This window comes from Chanos chanos, chromosome 2 (assembly GCF_902362185.1).
Source record: "Chanos chanos chromosome 2, fChaCha1.1, whole genome shotgun sequence".
In the NCBI taxonomy this organism is placed as follows: Eukaryota; Metazoa; Chordata; class Actinopteri; order Gonorynchiformes; family Chanidae; genus Chanos; species Chanos chanos.
Genome location: NC_044496.1, coordinates 51,713,796 through 51,727,253, shown reverse-complemented (window position 1 = coordinate 51,727,253; position 13,458 = coordinate 51,713,796). Strand labels below are relative to the sequence as shown.

At 38.4% G+C, this 13,458-nt stretch overlaps 1 protein-coding gene across 1 annotated transcript; it reads right to left on the bottom strand.

The window, feature by feature from the left end:
* Positions 1-7,999: 7,999 nt before the first annotated feature.
* mchr2b (melanin concentrating hormone receptor 2b) lies at positions 8,000-11,165 on the bottom strand. The gene is made up of 2 exons (XM_030766827.1): positions 10,762-11,165; positions 8,000-8,642 (listed from the first exon to the last, which is right to left on the bottom strand). The coding sequence occupies exons 1-2, from the start codon at positions 11,163-11,165 to the stop codon at positions 8,000-8,002; spliced, it is 1,047 nt and encodes a 348-aa protein (XP_030622687.1).
* Between the last annotated feature and the right edge of the window lie 2,293 nt (positions 11,166-13,458).

The window sequence follows — 13,458 nt, the reverse complement described above, 5'->3', positions numbered from 1 at the left end:
TAAGAGACTGCAGACGTTACCATGTCCGCATTATTTGAACGGCGCCCGCATGGATAAACACTACAATTGGATACACAGAGTTTGCCCTGCATCCTCCGTCAATTTTCCCTCAAATCCAATCAGAATATGAAATGGTTGACAATGCAATTTATGTGACCTCCAAAGAAAAGCCATCTCTGCCACTGTCTGTCTCTACATCAGTATCGCTGATATTCTCCAGAAAACACATGTCTGATACAATCTGCAGAACGGAGGTGCTTCTCTCTCTTTCTCTCTCTCTCTCTAGCTCAAGGGATAAGTCTGTTTCTCTTTCTCTCCCCCTTCAAGTCTTCCGGAAGATCTGCTGGCGGACGCGCCCTGGTGCCCTTTCAACATATGGATGATCCCTGATAGCTTTGCTCTGAATCTTCTACCTGGGCTATGACATTTCAGTATGAATCAGAAGGAATTTATATCGACCTCTGAACAATCCTCAAAGGTGGCCTCACCTTGAGAGCTGTGTCCCTGCAGAATGCCTTGCAATTTGAGTTGTCCCCGTGTCATTTCCCCCATAACTGGGTTGTGTGCTCCATTACAAACAGTCTGTGTTTACTCTTCCATTTAATACATGTTCAATACAGTCTGGTTAAAAAAAATAAAAATAAAAATGTTATGTAAGTTTATGGTAATCTTTTCTGTAATACTGATGTCATTACTTTAGAGTGGAATGAGATAATGCGATTTAGCGATTAGACTGTCTCGGGCTTAAACAGGATAACATAATCATTGTCAGAATATTGAGAATTAGAAAATGTGTAACTGATTCACAATCTGAGTGAAGGTCCACAATGCAATTGCCTTTAATTGCTTGATTTCTGTTGTTTCCCTTTTGTCAGTGTGAATCGTTTCATGATGTTGTGAGACAGTTTGAGAGTTTATTTATCACACACGGTACATGATATTGTTGTCAAAAACGATGACAAAAATCTATTTGCCACAGATTTTTTCTTCTATTTAGAATTTGTTCATCTAAGTGTAATTTCCAGAGCAGCCTGATAATGCCTTATTGACATCTTCAGCAGATGTATTTTTAATCTGTGAGGACGTGAACAAAGCAACTTCTTTTATTTCTGAGAACAGAAATCCCCCTTCTGTGGACTTTAACACTGATTACCGGTACATTGTTGATCTTGAAAGAAACTCATGAAAACGATTGATTTTATTTATGAGCTGCATGAGCTGTCTTCGCTTCACAGTTTCAAAGGCCTCCATTCAGAGCACGATGTCGTCACATCTGCGTCAGTTAACTGGAAGAAGCAGGCCATCACATGACTGAGCTCAGTTTCTCTCCTTTTCATGTGAGTGCTAACCGAGGAAAACTTTTCAGACCAACACAATCATCCAGTAAAACCAGGGGATGATAACGCTCGGGGTTAAAATACACAAGCATAATAAACATATTCCTCCCTCGCTTTATTTATTTATTTATTTATCTTTTTTTTTTTTCCTCAATCTTCCATGAGACGGACCTCCAAATGAAAACAAGAAGGGCCGCGGACCCTTGGCTCGTAGGTTTGAACCCAACGTTATGATCAAAACAAAACAAACCACAGCAAATCCATTTCGACAAGGCCAAAGCCGAGAGGACATTTGGCATTAAAGGGTTCACGTATGGGTGGAAAGAGCAGCGGCTTCAGCAGGGGTGTGCTAGGACAAAGATGAGACGTGGCTTGAAGTGGCCAGCCCGTACTCGGTGCTGTGTGTCAGCGTAGACTGCCTCCTGTAGAGTAAAAGGAGGCTTCACTACAGACCACAGCAATGTCGCTTTACATCATGTGGTGCCCCTGGGAATGATTTTGAACTTAATTTGTGCCTCGTCATCCACACGTTCACTCGAGCCTCTGTTTCTCCGCGGCGCGTATGAAGCTCTGTGTCGTGTTGGTATATGACCAGGCATGGTGGTGGAGGATGACTATTTGAGAGACAGAGTTCATGGCATTTATAGCTCTTAATGGATTGATTGGATGATTGTGTAATTGAATTGGCTTTCCAGCTGCTGCCAGGAAGCTTGAATGAATTGAATCAGTATGCTATTCAATTAATGGGAAGGTTAGTTAATATAATTCTCTATGCTGTAGAACAAACGATATTAATACATAACTCTGTGGGTCTTAATGCCTCACAGAGTGATGTTCACACTCGATATTTATATGAGGTTGTTGATGGGCACGTACGGACAACGTTGGATACACATGAAAATGGAAGTTTGGACAACACTGTCAAGCTAAACTGTTTAAAAAGCAGTAATTCATGTTGACATGTTCAGAATCCTGTTCAATCAATTCGGCACTCCTATGACTGTATATTAGTTTTATGAGATCGGTCCAAGAAACTTTGGTATAAAGTTTTAAAATAATAATGCAAGATATGTTACTAATTTATCATAGTCAGGGATATAGACGGAAATTAATAGCATGTTTCAGACAGATATATTTTAGTGTCCAATTTACACCTCAGAGGTAGTTTCTATAGTCCTCATTCACAGCACTTCTGGGCAATGCTGCAACTGAAAAGCTGATTAAAAACATTTAGCTTTTGAAACCCTGCTTGATGTTTTAAAATCATGCCATCTTAATAATAAATGACATATCCCAGTAGAACACAGCCTATGGGTGGCTGATAGGTTGAATATTCTATGGTTTAAAAAGAAGATGTCTTTTACTATATGCTCACAATAGGTGATGTACATCTATAAATTGTGTGTATATCTATAACTTATTAAGTGGTTTAGCCTTGGAGATAATATATTATATTTTTTTCTTTTATGCTTTGACTCAGATGGAATGAATATTTAACACTCTGTTTGGCATACCCTAAACGCTACTGTTTTAATTGTCTACTGAGACAAACGCTCTATTAAAAGCACATGTGCACTCTCACTTTCACATTCAGATGCAAGTCACACCAACACTTCAGGCCCAACCCTCCAGGGACAAATTTATACTTAAAGAGCATAGTTTGAATGCAAGCTCGCTCCACAACAGGAAGTGTTCTCAATTTGGTGGTAATTAATTTCAGGTTTATAGTGTGTTATCGTATTTATAGTAATTCCTTGCGGCCATGTTGTTTTTTTTGATATAGAGAATTCCTTGACAGTCCCTTGAAATTCCCTTTAAACTTGTGTTAACCCTGGCAAATAATTAAGCTATTCACGCACCTCTAATCCATGGTTGACCTGAAGTGTCTGACCTATGACTGTGACCTTCTTTAGAAATGCCTTGCCAGACTGGAACCAGTGAAATGAGTAAGATCCGTGGAGAAATGGCATCCACACAGATTTTTCCCATAAGCCCTCTGATTAAGGATCCAGAGACAGGTCCTTAACATTCCTGCTGATGACTGAAGTAGGGCTAGCCATTTAGCATCACCTACAGACTGCATGGGAAATCTGTCCTTGTTAAGTCTCTTATTCAAAACTTTGATTTGTACCAGTGAAAAAGTGTCTTGGTGATTTTCGTTTTTTCTTTTTTGAACAATCGTGATACTAGGATTCCTGAGTAACAGTCATAATGAAATAATGTCAATCATACTGAAATTTCCCAAAGTAAGTGGGTGCTGTGTATGGCTGGGCTATTTTTTTTTTGGAAATGTGTTTATCTTAGACAAACCATTTTTGAAATTGTTAATGGTAATGATGATTGATGCAAAAAAAAAAGTTAGAATGAGATTGAAATGGTCTCTCCCATCTATAGTTTTGTCTGAATTTCTGAATAAAAAGAGATCTCTGTAACTGCACACATAGCAGCGTTTAAGTATAGTTTGTAATCTAACCAGATTAATTGCTAAAATTAGCCATCTAGCTAGCTGTGATGAGACACTTAGTGTGGTCAACCTATAGATGGTAACTCCTCTGTAGGTATGTTATGTAACTCTGCACTGCCATTGTATTTGTAATAACTCAATGGTAATTTCTCTTGTTGCAGAACAATTTGTACCAACATAGACATTATAGTGTAGTTCTGTGGTTAATATGCAAACTTGTTCTGTACCGTTCATGTGAGAAGTTCTGTCGTGAGCAGATGGAAGGATAGGCATATGACACATTTAAATTAAAGGTGCATCACTGACAATAATTTGCATGTCATATGCATGAAATGAGAAGAACAGCTTTAATGTAATTAATATTCAAATGAAGGAGCCAGCTTTGGTAGACAGTTTCCTTTACAATATTTCATGCTTTATGTCAGTGCATAAGACACTGGTGAGAATAGTGATGTATGTGAGAATAAGGAACATTTTGTCCTATAAATCAGAGTATGAAGTTCTCCTTAATTCTAATCTAGAGGTACAGCTTCTGTAGCCACTGTTCTGCTTGAGCAAGGTGCTCCATAAATTTATTACCTCAGAAATGACCCTTTTCCTGGACTCAAGAGAATTTAAATTACTCCAGATGACCTTTAAATAGTACTTCCAAGAACGTGACAGGAATATATGTGTATTTTTTTTTTTTAACCAATCCGTTCTTTTCACGGTCACTCCAACGCTACAGAAACCACCTTGCGAACATCTCCTCTCCTAATAAATTATTTAACATACAGTGGCATTACTTTTTTAAAGCTGACTTTTTTTTTTGGACAGCTGACAAAAGCTATAGGCTGAAGTTTTTTCCATTTGTAGACGTGGGTCAGAGAGCCTCTTCTGTCTGTGTCTAGCTACAGCTTTGCTCAGTGGGACTTTGACAATCAGTATCATCTCTGAGGGAGAAAAGCATGATCTTTCTTCACGGTGCTTATTTAACTGGAAGGTGTGTTCTTAGACTGAAATTGAATTGTGAGGACACCGGGGAGATTTTGTTTACAGAGAACTCAGGGATGTCATGTCAAATAAGATGGCTGCCTGTTGAGAGGCTCTGTCAGGCTCCCCAACAAGATTGATCAATACAGGGCTGAGTCACATTTTCTCTCTCGCTGTCAAAAGCTCCATGTACACATACACAAATTTTACATTGCCAAGTCATTGTATTTGTTGCTTTTTTTTTCAGATATAGTATGGATACTTTGACCGAATGTTTCTGAAAGGCTTTGCTAAAAGATACATGCTACATCTAGTCTTCTCAGCATTGTGTCCTTACTTTACCTCTAACAGAAGAGCCCTTTGAGTGTGTGTGTTTAGCTACCCCTCACTGTTAATGCTGAGATGATTCAAGGGCCCTTATGGGTGATCCATGAAATATGATCAATAGTGTAGCCTGATTACTTCTCTTTGCATTACCATGTAACACCTGTGTAAACAATCTGTCATCCTAAAAGGCCACAATGTGAAGGGATATGATTTTAACTGTCATTTGCAGGGTAGTCAATAGCGCCTTCATTTATCTGTTTGCACACAGTATTTATCCCATTTTTGGGGCCCGTTTGAGATGTATTTATTGCATACAAGAATTGTTGATATGCCCAGAAGTTGCAACTTCAGCGGTATTTAAGCTAAACTACAACTTTTTGCACAGCCTTAACATTTGAAATATGTAGACTTCTCTTTTAATGAGGTGAAATGAACTTTTAAGACGAAGCATACATGTTTCAAGAGAAGAACAACTTCAAAACCTAACGTAAAATACAACCAAATAAAATGAATGAATCACCAGTTGTCAACAAACCATCATTTTTCATCTCTTCTTGGTTCTTGTTAACGATGAGGAAACTGTAGTCGAATGTTATAACCCAGATAGTTATAACAAGCATTAGAAAGCCTCCACACTGAATCATACAGCTCGTCTATGGGTGCCGGGCGCTAGGACCCAGCAGACAGGAATGCTTTGTTTGGCATTTTTCATCCTTTATCACTAAGCTCTTGGTGATTTTTTTTTTTTAAAAGCACAATGCAACTCATTATATGAACTTGAACAACAGACACTGGTTTTACCCACTTGTGAAGCCGTTCCAAAAGCCTTAACATCAGGTTTAGTTCAGCTCACCATCAACAAGTCATTGATATCGATTTAAACAAAGAAAAGTCTGTGTCTTTTTTTATCGGTTTGTTTTTAGTCTGATGAGTCTTCTAGGACATATTCACTAAATTACTCTGCTGTGCTGTGATATTACTGTCTCTGGAGTATTTAGAACAGAGACTGTTTATATTTACGGGACCCATTTTACGCCACCAACCAAAATAACAGTGAAAATAGCACACCTGTGAGATATTAAAGTCTGTGATATGCTTTGGTATCTGGGATATTTATTATTTATCGCTTTAATGATTTTGATGAACTAGATATCAGGATTAATTGATTTATGGATACTTAATAAGTGTTGAAAATGACTTGTCTCTTGCAATTGCTATCACAGCTTAACTCTGATTGTTTTGGTTTTTTTTCCCAATGATTTCAGAAGATCTAGTGCTTTCAAAGAACTAAACCATCACAATATATTTTTATACATATTCTCAGATCTTCCTCACACATATAACTAAATAAATGTAGAATAAATACGGAATGGCTTTCTACATAGTATATGTCAGTATATGTCAGAACGATGAAGCTGAAATCCAAGAGCCAGGGGCTTGCATATCTGGTCATTTGTAGTAATTTAAGCAGTATTGTAAGAGATATTTACTATATATTACATTTATAAAGTGGTTTGTTCTGCTTGACTCATTCTTCTCCCTCCCATTTCATATCCTTTGAGCCTCGAACCCCTCCCAGCTGTCTCTGTTAAACCCAATCCCATTTTCATAAAAAAATGAAAAAAAAAAAAAAAAAAATCAAAAAGTTCATCAATAGTAATTTGTTTATTTGCCATGCTTTACAATGTATTGATTCAGGGTGGCAACTCAAATGTGACCAGTCACACACATAGCAAGAGTGTCACACATGAACACTGAAAATAACTGTTCTGTACCCGCTCCAGGGTAACAGAAACAAGGCGAGAACAGTAGTAGAGACTTTTCACACTAGATAGTGGGTCCTCATAGATCAAGGCAGTGAAAGTAGTGCTTTATCAACTATTCTTCTAATAATTGACATTTCTTTCACAAAAAGGCAACAACACAGTGAAAAATGTAAATGATACATGTGTTTTGAAGAGGAAGATATGTGCATTCTTACTAAAAGTACTCAAAGACGTTTGAATCTATGAAAAGTTAACACCCTTAGGAGTAATATTCACAATACTAAATAAATCCTTAACAAAACTTTGGTGACCACTGTAAAGAATGATCATTTCACAAACATATTTTGCTTAAATGCCATCTTCATTATCTAATACAGTGTATGTTGTTCAGAGGAACAATACATTTCCAAACACAGAGAATAATGATATACAAAAAAACTCAACACAACATACTCTGTGTAGACCAACTAGATCCCGTTTCCTCAATTTGCTTTTGCTACGTTAGTATACGTCAGGATATTAAAACGTTTCCTTTTTATGTTCCACATCCACCATGCCCCAATGCATTCTTTGGTCAGCTGTCTTTTATGAATTCTCAACTATACTTATTTTTGAGAAACTGAAAACCGTTTGCCGTGTCATTGATAGTCCTCATGTCTATAGTTGCTTCTCACGTACTGCATTAAACACTACCACATCAAAAAGTCATGTCAACATCACACTAACAAGAAAAAAAAAGATCCAATACTTTATACATTTATATTACCATAAAACCCATTTATACTATACATCTGTGTATACCTTTAACAATGACAGAGTTATCAACAATAGAGACAGTATATATATATATATATATGAATATATATATATATGTATAATATGATATGATAAGTTTCCCAATAGTGACAAAACATCACAAATTCAGATAAGGCGTATGTCTGTCAACACACTAATATCTCACTGTTTCATTATGGCATCCATATATAAGACTCTGTTCAGTGTGGCATACGATTACATAATTTTTCCACTCATGTATCTCAGTCTAAACAATGAGGGTCAAGAGAGCGGAACACTGACGGAATCAAAATGCGTGGCTACATTTGCTCATTTCAGAAGATAAGAATTAGCTTGTGCTAAATGACTGTGCAACGGTAATTAGTATCTGGGCTGGCGGAGGATCCTGCGTCGGTTTTGACGGTGGTCTTGGAAGTGGTGGTTTGAGAACTGCGTAGCTCCTTTCTGCGACAGAGACGTTCTCTGTAGTTTTGCGCAAAGATGAGAAGCATGAGTGGGTTGATGCAGCTGTGAGAGTAGCTTAAACAGATGCTGATGTTGTACGCATAGATGAAGGCATTGGTGGGTTGCTGGATGCTTAGGTTGATCACCTGTATAACATGGTATGGTGACCAGCACACGAGAAACAGGGCAATAACCATCAGGACTGTCTTGGTGGCTCTTTTTGCCCAGACAGACTGCTTGCGCTTGACCCGGCGAATTGAGCGGAAGACGTGGTACAGGGTGAGGGAATAGAAGGTGCTGATAATGATGAGGGGAACAATGAAGCCCAAAGTGGACTGATACAGAGTGTACCAATACATGTCCTGAGGGCCATCCAGGTACATCATACACACCTCCACGTGCTTTCTCGACACCACCTTGGCGTATATCATCACGGGCACCGTCAGGAGAAAGCTGCCAACCCACACCATGACATTGATGATGATGGTCCACTGGATGGTCCTCTTCTCTGAGGTGGGATGGACAATGGCAATGTACCTAAAAACAGTGAATCAAAATCAGACAATAAAATATCTTCAAAACAATCCTCAAAACAACAATGAGATCTCTCTGACGATTTGTTTGTCAGTCCCCTGGACTGCAACTAACTTTGAACTAACTTGGAACGAATGAGAGTGGGAAATGAAGACATTTCAGTGTTCAGTTTACATGCTTCCTCACCTAGATTTCTCACTTATGTAAAACATATCCCGACTATATTTATTTACTACTTAATGTTGCCATTCTATCTGCATTTAGCACATTGTTGGGACATGATGGAGAAGTTTGTTGATCTTCAAAACTGTAACAAAAGAGCCCCCATTTTGTCCTGTGTGACTTGAATACAAAGAAGGCAAAAGCAACAGAGTTTAGGGATTAAGGAGAAACAGCAGCTTAATGACTAGTGTCAGAGGAGGATCCAGTCTTAGGCTCTGTTGTACTCTCAATTTGTTTTTCTGCATCAAGAATGTCTCTCTGCTTTCAGTCTGGGTATGGTGATCACATGTGAACACTAGCTGAGCAAAAAGCCAAAACGTGTGACAGCATTTCTGAGAAACATCCTCATCAAAAGCCTTTTCATAATCACCACAGTACATTAAACTGCAAATTCTAACAAGGTGAAAGTAGTCAAACAAGCACGTCCGTCACTACTTATATCTCAGAAAAACAAAAATCAACATTTCAGTCATGTCCTGAAGATGCCCTATATATCTCACAAGACAACTTTTAAAAATGAATAAAAACCCTTTCATTTTCCCAGTTGTAAAGATATATTAAATACATTTTATTTAATTAGATTGCTTTAAGCATCAAATTACCCATAATTACATAGATATTGACAAAAACGTTCAGACACTGGCCAGAGCTAAAAATCAATTAAATTTGATTTATCCAGTTTCCGTAGGAAGCAAAAAAAAAAAAAAAAAATTTGATATCAAAATTTAGAACTACACAAAACCATTCTGTTCATCTTCCTGTCTTCTAACACTGCCACTTCCTCTCTGGATTTTCTTAAAGTTGGTTTAACAAAATGCAAAAAGACCCTGTTGCCCCAGTTAACATAGGTCCCATCTTAAACATATCCCAGTATGTGACGGCGGGGTTAATAATATCCTGTAGGCCAGATAATGGCCCACGTGCCTGAGGAAAATGTAAGCAAATACATAAGACGCTTTATTCCTGGGTCTGTGTGCATATGACCTAGAATTGACCAATAGAGTGTGCCTTTAACTGTCCTGAAGGGTGATGGAAGAGATAAATGTATGTCACACTTGCCTGTGTTTTATTGTGGACAACTTATGTAGACTCTGGAGGTCCTGTGGGGGTTACCTGGTATTGTGTATACACACTCGGACTCAACAGGCCGCCAGTGTTTTTTTTTTTGTTTTTTTTTTTCCCTGAAACAATCACATGCTCTTAATATCCTGAATTCAAAGGGGTGGAGGTGGCATTTCCTCTGTTGTCCGGTTGGATCATACCTTTCATTAAGAATGATTGTGTTATGTTGACATGAGAGCCAACATTCAGCCATTCAGGGCTGCAAAGATTTCCATACAGACATTCCATCAAAACATCTAAAACATACCACTGCACATGCTATGCATTTGTTTCATCATAACCTTGGTCATTTATGTCAACTTTCTGTGCATAAGTCAACTGCACACTTTGAGGGAACGAGGGCATCTTTTGAATAAACAGAATTACACTGAATTTGAACAGGTAGGGATTTTGTTTTTGTTTTTGTTTTGTTTTGTTTTAAGAGTACAACTGGCACAATACAATAAGTGCATTTTTCAATATGTTATGTATGATTATTCAGCGATGATTTTTGTGTTCCACATATAGTCAAGTAGCGCAAAACAAGATGATGTTCTGACAAAACAGGCCTACCTCTTAAAACGAGTTTGCGAAAATCACATTTCTGTGAGTTAAGCCTTTAGTCAACTTAACTGGTGAAGCTCATTTCATGTGTGAACTTGTAACTACCTATAGTACTTCACTGATGAGAAAAAAAGTTCTATCTATATTACTTGTCCTTCGAAGTTTGGTAAACTGGACACTGTAATTTGATGTCTGTTAGTAATAGATCACCTCACAGAAGTGAGGATAGCCTTACCTGTCAATACATAGCACAGTTACAATTCCTACTGTTGTAAACTGATTGCTGACATCCACGACAACCACCGCCTTGCACATAAAATTCCCAAAGACCCACTGCCTGTCCCTGACGAGTTGATGGATGTTGAACGGCATCACGAGTAAGAAGAGCAAGTCGGCGATGGCCAAGTTTAGCACGTATATGTCGGAGACCATCTTTTTCTTGCATGTCGCGACAGCGTATATAACCAGACTATTAGCAATTACCCCAACAGAGCAAAGAATTCCGTAGACGGACGGAAAAATATGCATGAACGATGCAACATCAATAATACTGTAAGAAGAATCTGTGCTGTTTAAACACGAAGAATTTGTCAAGTTCGAAAGTTCCTCGGTTTTACAATATATTTCCGAGTTGTTCATCTTCAGCAGATCAGACGTTCTCCTCTACAGGTTATCGAGACAACAAAAGCAGTAGCAGCAACGTGAATAAATAAATAAATAACGCAGCAACACAACACAGAAGTGTTCGCAAACTACTCATAACACCAACGCAGAGCGTACTAACGTTTCATGTCATGTCCAAGAGGGAGCCCTGAAACTTGTCAGGCGCTTGAAGGCATCCTTCGTTTAAGTAAACTGATCTCTGTTGTCCTCTCACTGGGTATTCATTAAATTCTGTTGTAAATCCAGCTGAACGAATCCTCCGCTAAAAATGATTCTTCTTGTGATGCTAATTTGATTTATAAGTGCCCAACAGCAATACGCGCACTTCTAAGTGCGCTTGTTCCCCAACTCAGATACTGGGAAGAAAAAGTGCAAGTCTCCACCCTTAAAGGAACCTCCTGTTGTCTTATTCCACACTGTTCATTATTAAAGTTGGCTCAGAATGAACTGATCGTCCATTACTGAGATGATTAATTTATCGTCTTGGTTTGCTGTGTGTCTAATTGCGGTTCAAATGTGATCTTCTCCATTGACCATCCTGCTCATAAGCTGCTCACCTCTAAAATTTTAGACATGTGTATTTTCCATTCATAGTTTCAGACATTAATATTTACTGGCTAATTTGATATGTAATCTTTCTACAGTATTTTTCCGTGGACTGTTGTTGATTCATTGATCTGATGATTAATGCAGCGACTGCATGCTGCTATTTGTCCACTAGCTGTAGTGATGAAAGTGAATGAAAATGATTATTGAAGCAGCTTAACATTGTCTTGCTCCTGGTGATTGATGCTATTGTGTGAAATATACTGACCACAGCCACAGATTATTTATCATGGTGATCAAATACAAGTAAACAAGTAAACAATGGACTTCCTGAAGTGGTCTCAAACCATTTGTTGCACAATGGCTTAAGAGCAGTGAAATCCTCAGCTTAAGTTATCAGTCAAGGCTAAAATACTTCAATCTGTCTCAAAGGATGAGCTGCAATGGCCCAAGAGGATGAGTCATCCTTTGCTTTATACTCTATAACTGGTTTGTCCGTGACTGTGTAGTATCCAAGGTTCCACACAAATATTTCTTTACAGGATAGATGTTTTAAATACTTCTGATATCCACTGAATCTTAGCCGTGATTGGACATCACCGTACTTTGAATTTCACTGACTCAGTGTGGCTCTGACAACTCTGTGTTATGATTAGCTGTGCGGGTCTGACCGGCTCTGTTGCCGCATTTAAGAAGGGATCGTTTAGATCTTTCCTATACCATCTGAAAGAAAAAAAAAAAACAAAAAACGGGGGTACACAAAGAGAGGATTAGCTGAAGGTGACACGGAACATCGCGGCCTTTCAGCGCCGTTCTTTTCTGTGATCAGTGTGTGTATGCAGAGATGAGACTGAACATGTGGACTGGGGCTCTTGTTCAGATGTTGTGTGAGATAAAGGTCTGTCTCCTCTCTTTACATGGACATTGTGTCAAGCTTGCTCATGACGACGATTAAGCCAGTCAACAATCTGTAAAGAAGAAGTGCTGCACTGATTGCTCATCTGTGGATCATTTTAACACAGTATGGGAAAAATCAATGCAATTGTCTGCTTTGTGCTAAGAAAAAACAACTCGCGCTGGCTAGTTCACAACGCCGTTTATGGGCTTTCTGCCAGAAAGGCATCCTTAAAAAAAGAAGCGAGTCTATGAGCTCAAACAAAATAAAGGTTAGAGAAATCTCGCTCAGTTTTACGGCAAAGTGATAGGCATGGACTCTGATTGTTTGATAAAGAGGCTGTTTGTGCCTCATTCACCCAGACAGCTCTCTGTAAATCTCACATATATTGCCATGATGATATGTAGTGGGGCTTAGAAAAATAGGATTCTGACCCCTGACCTTCTCTTTCTCTGAGCTGATTGTGGAGTTAATTTAAACCACTGACATATTACCTGTCAGAAGTGAGTCGTGTTTATCTTTTGCGTGTATGTGGGAGGGTAGGAATGTAATGCTTCAAAGTTATCAAGACCTTCTATATAAGTCACTCATATAGCTACTCAGGATGAAATCATAGATAATTACTTGTTCCATTCTTCTGCATGTCACCCCACCATATTGACTGGAAACAACATCCTGTAGACAAATGGTTTAAGACTTCCTGCCAAAACATGAGATTTTATAAACTGATTTCATTTACTGTAGACTCAACAGTGTATACGCTGCTTTCTTAATCTTTGAGTAGAAATTGGTTTTTATATTCTCCATTGTGTGCTATGTTAGTCTGGA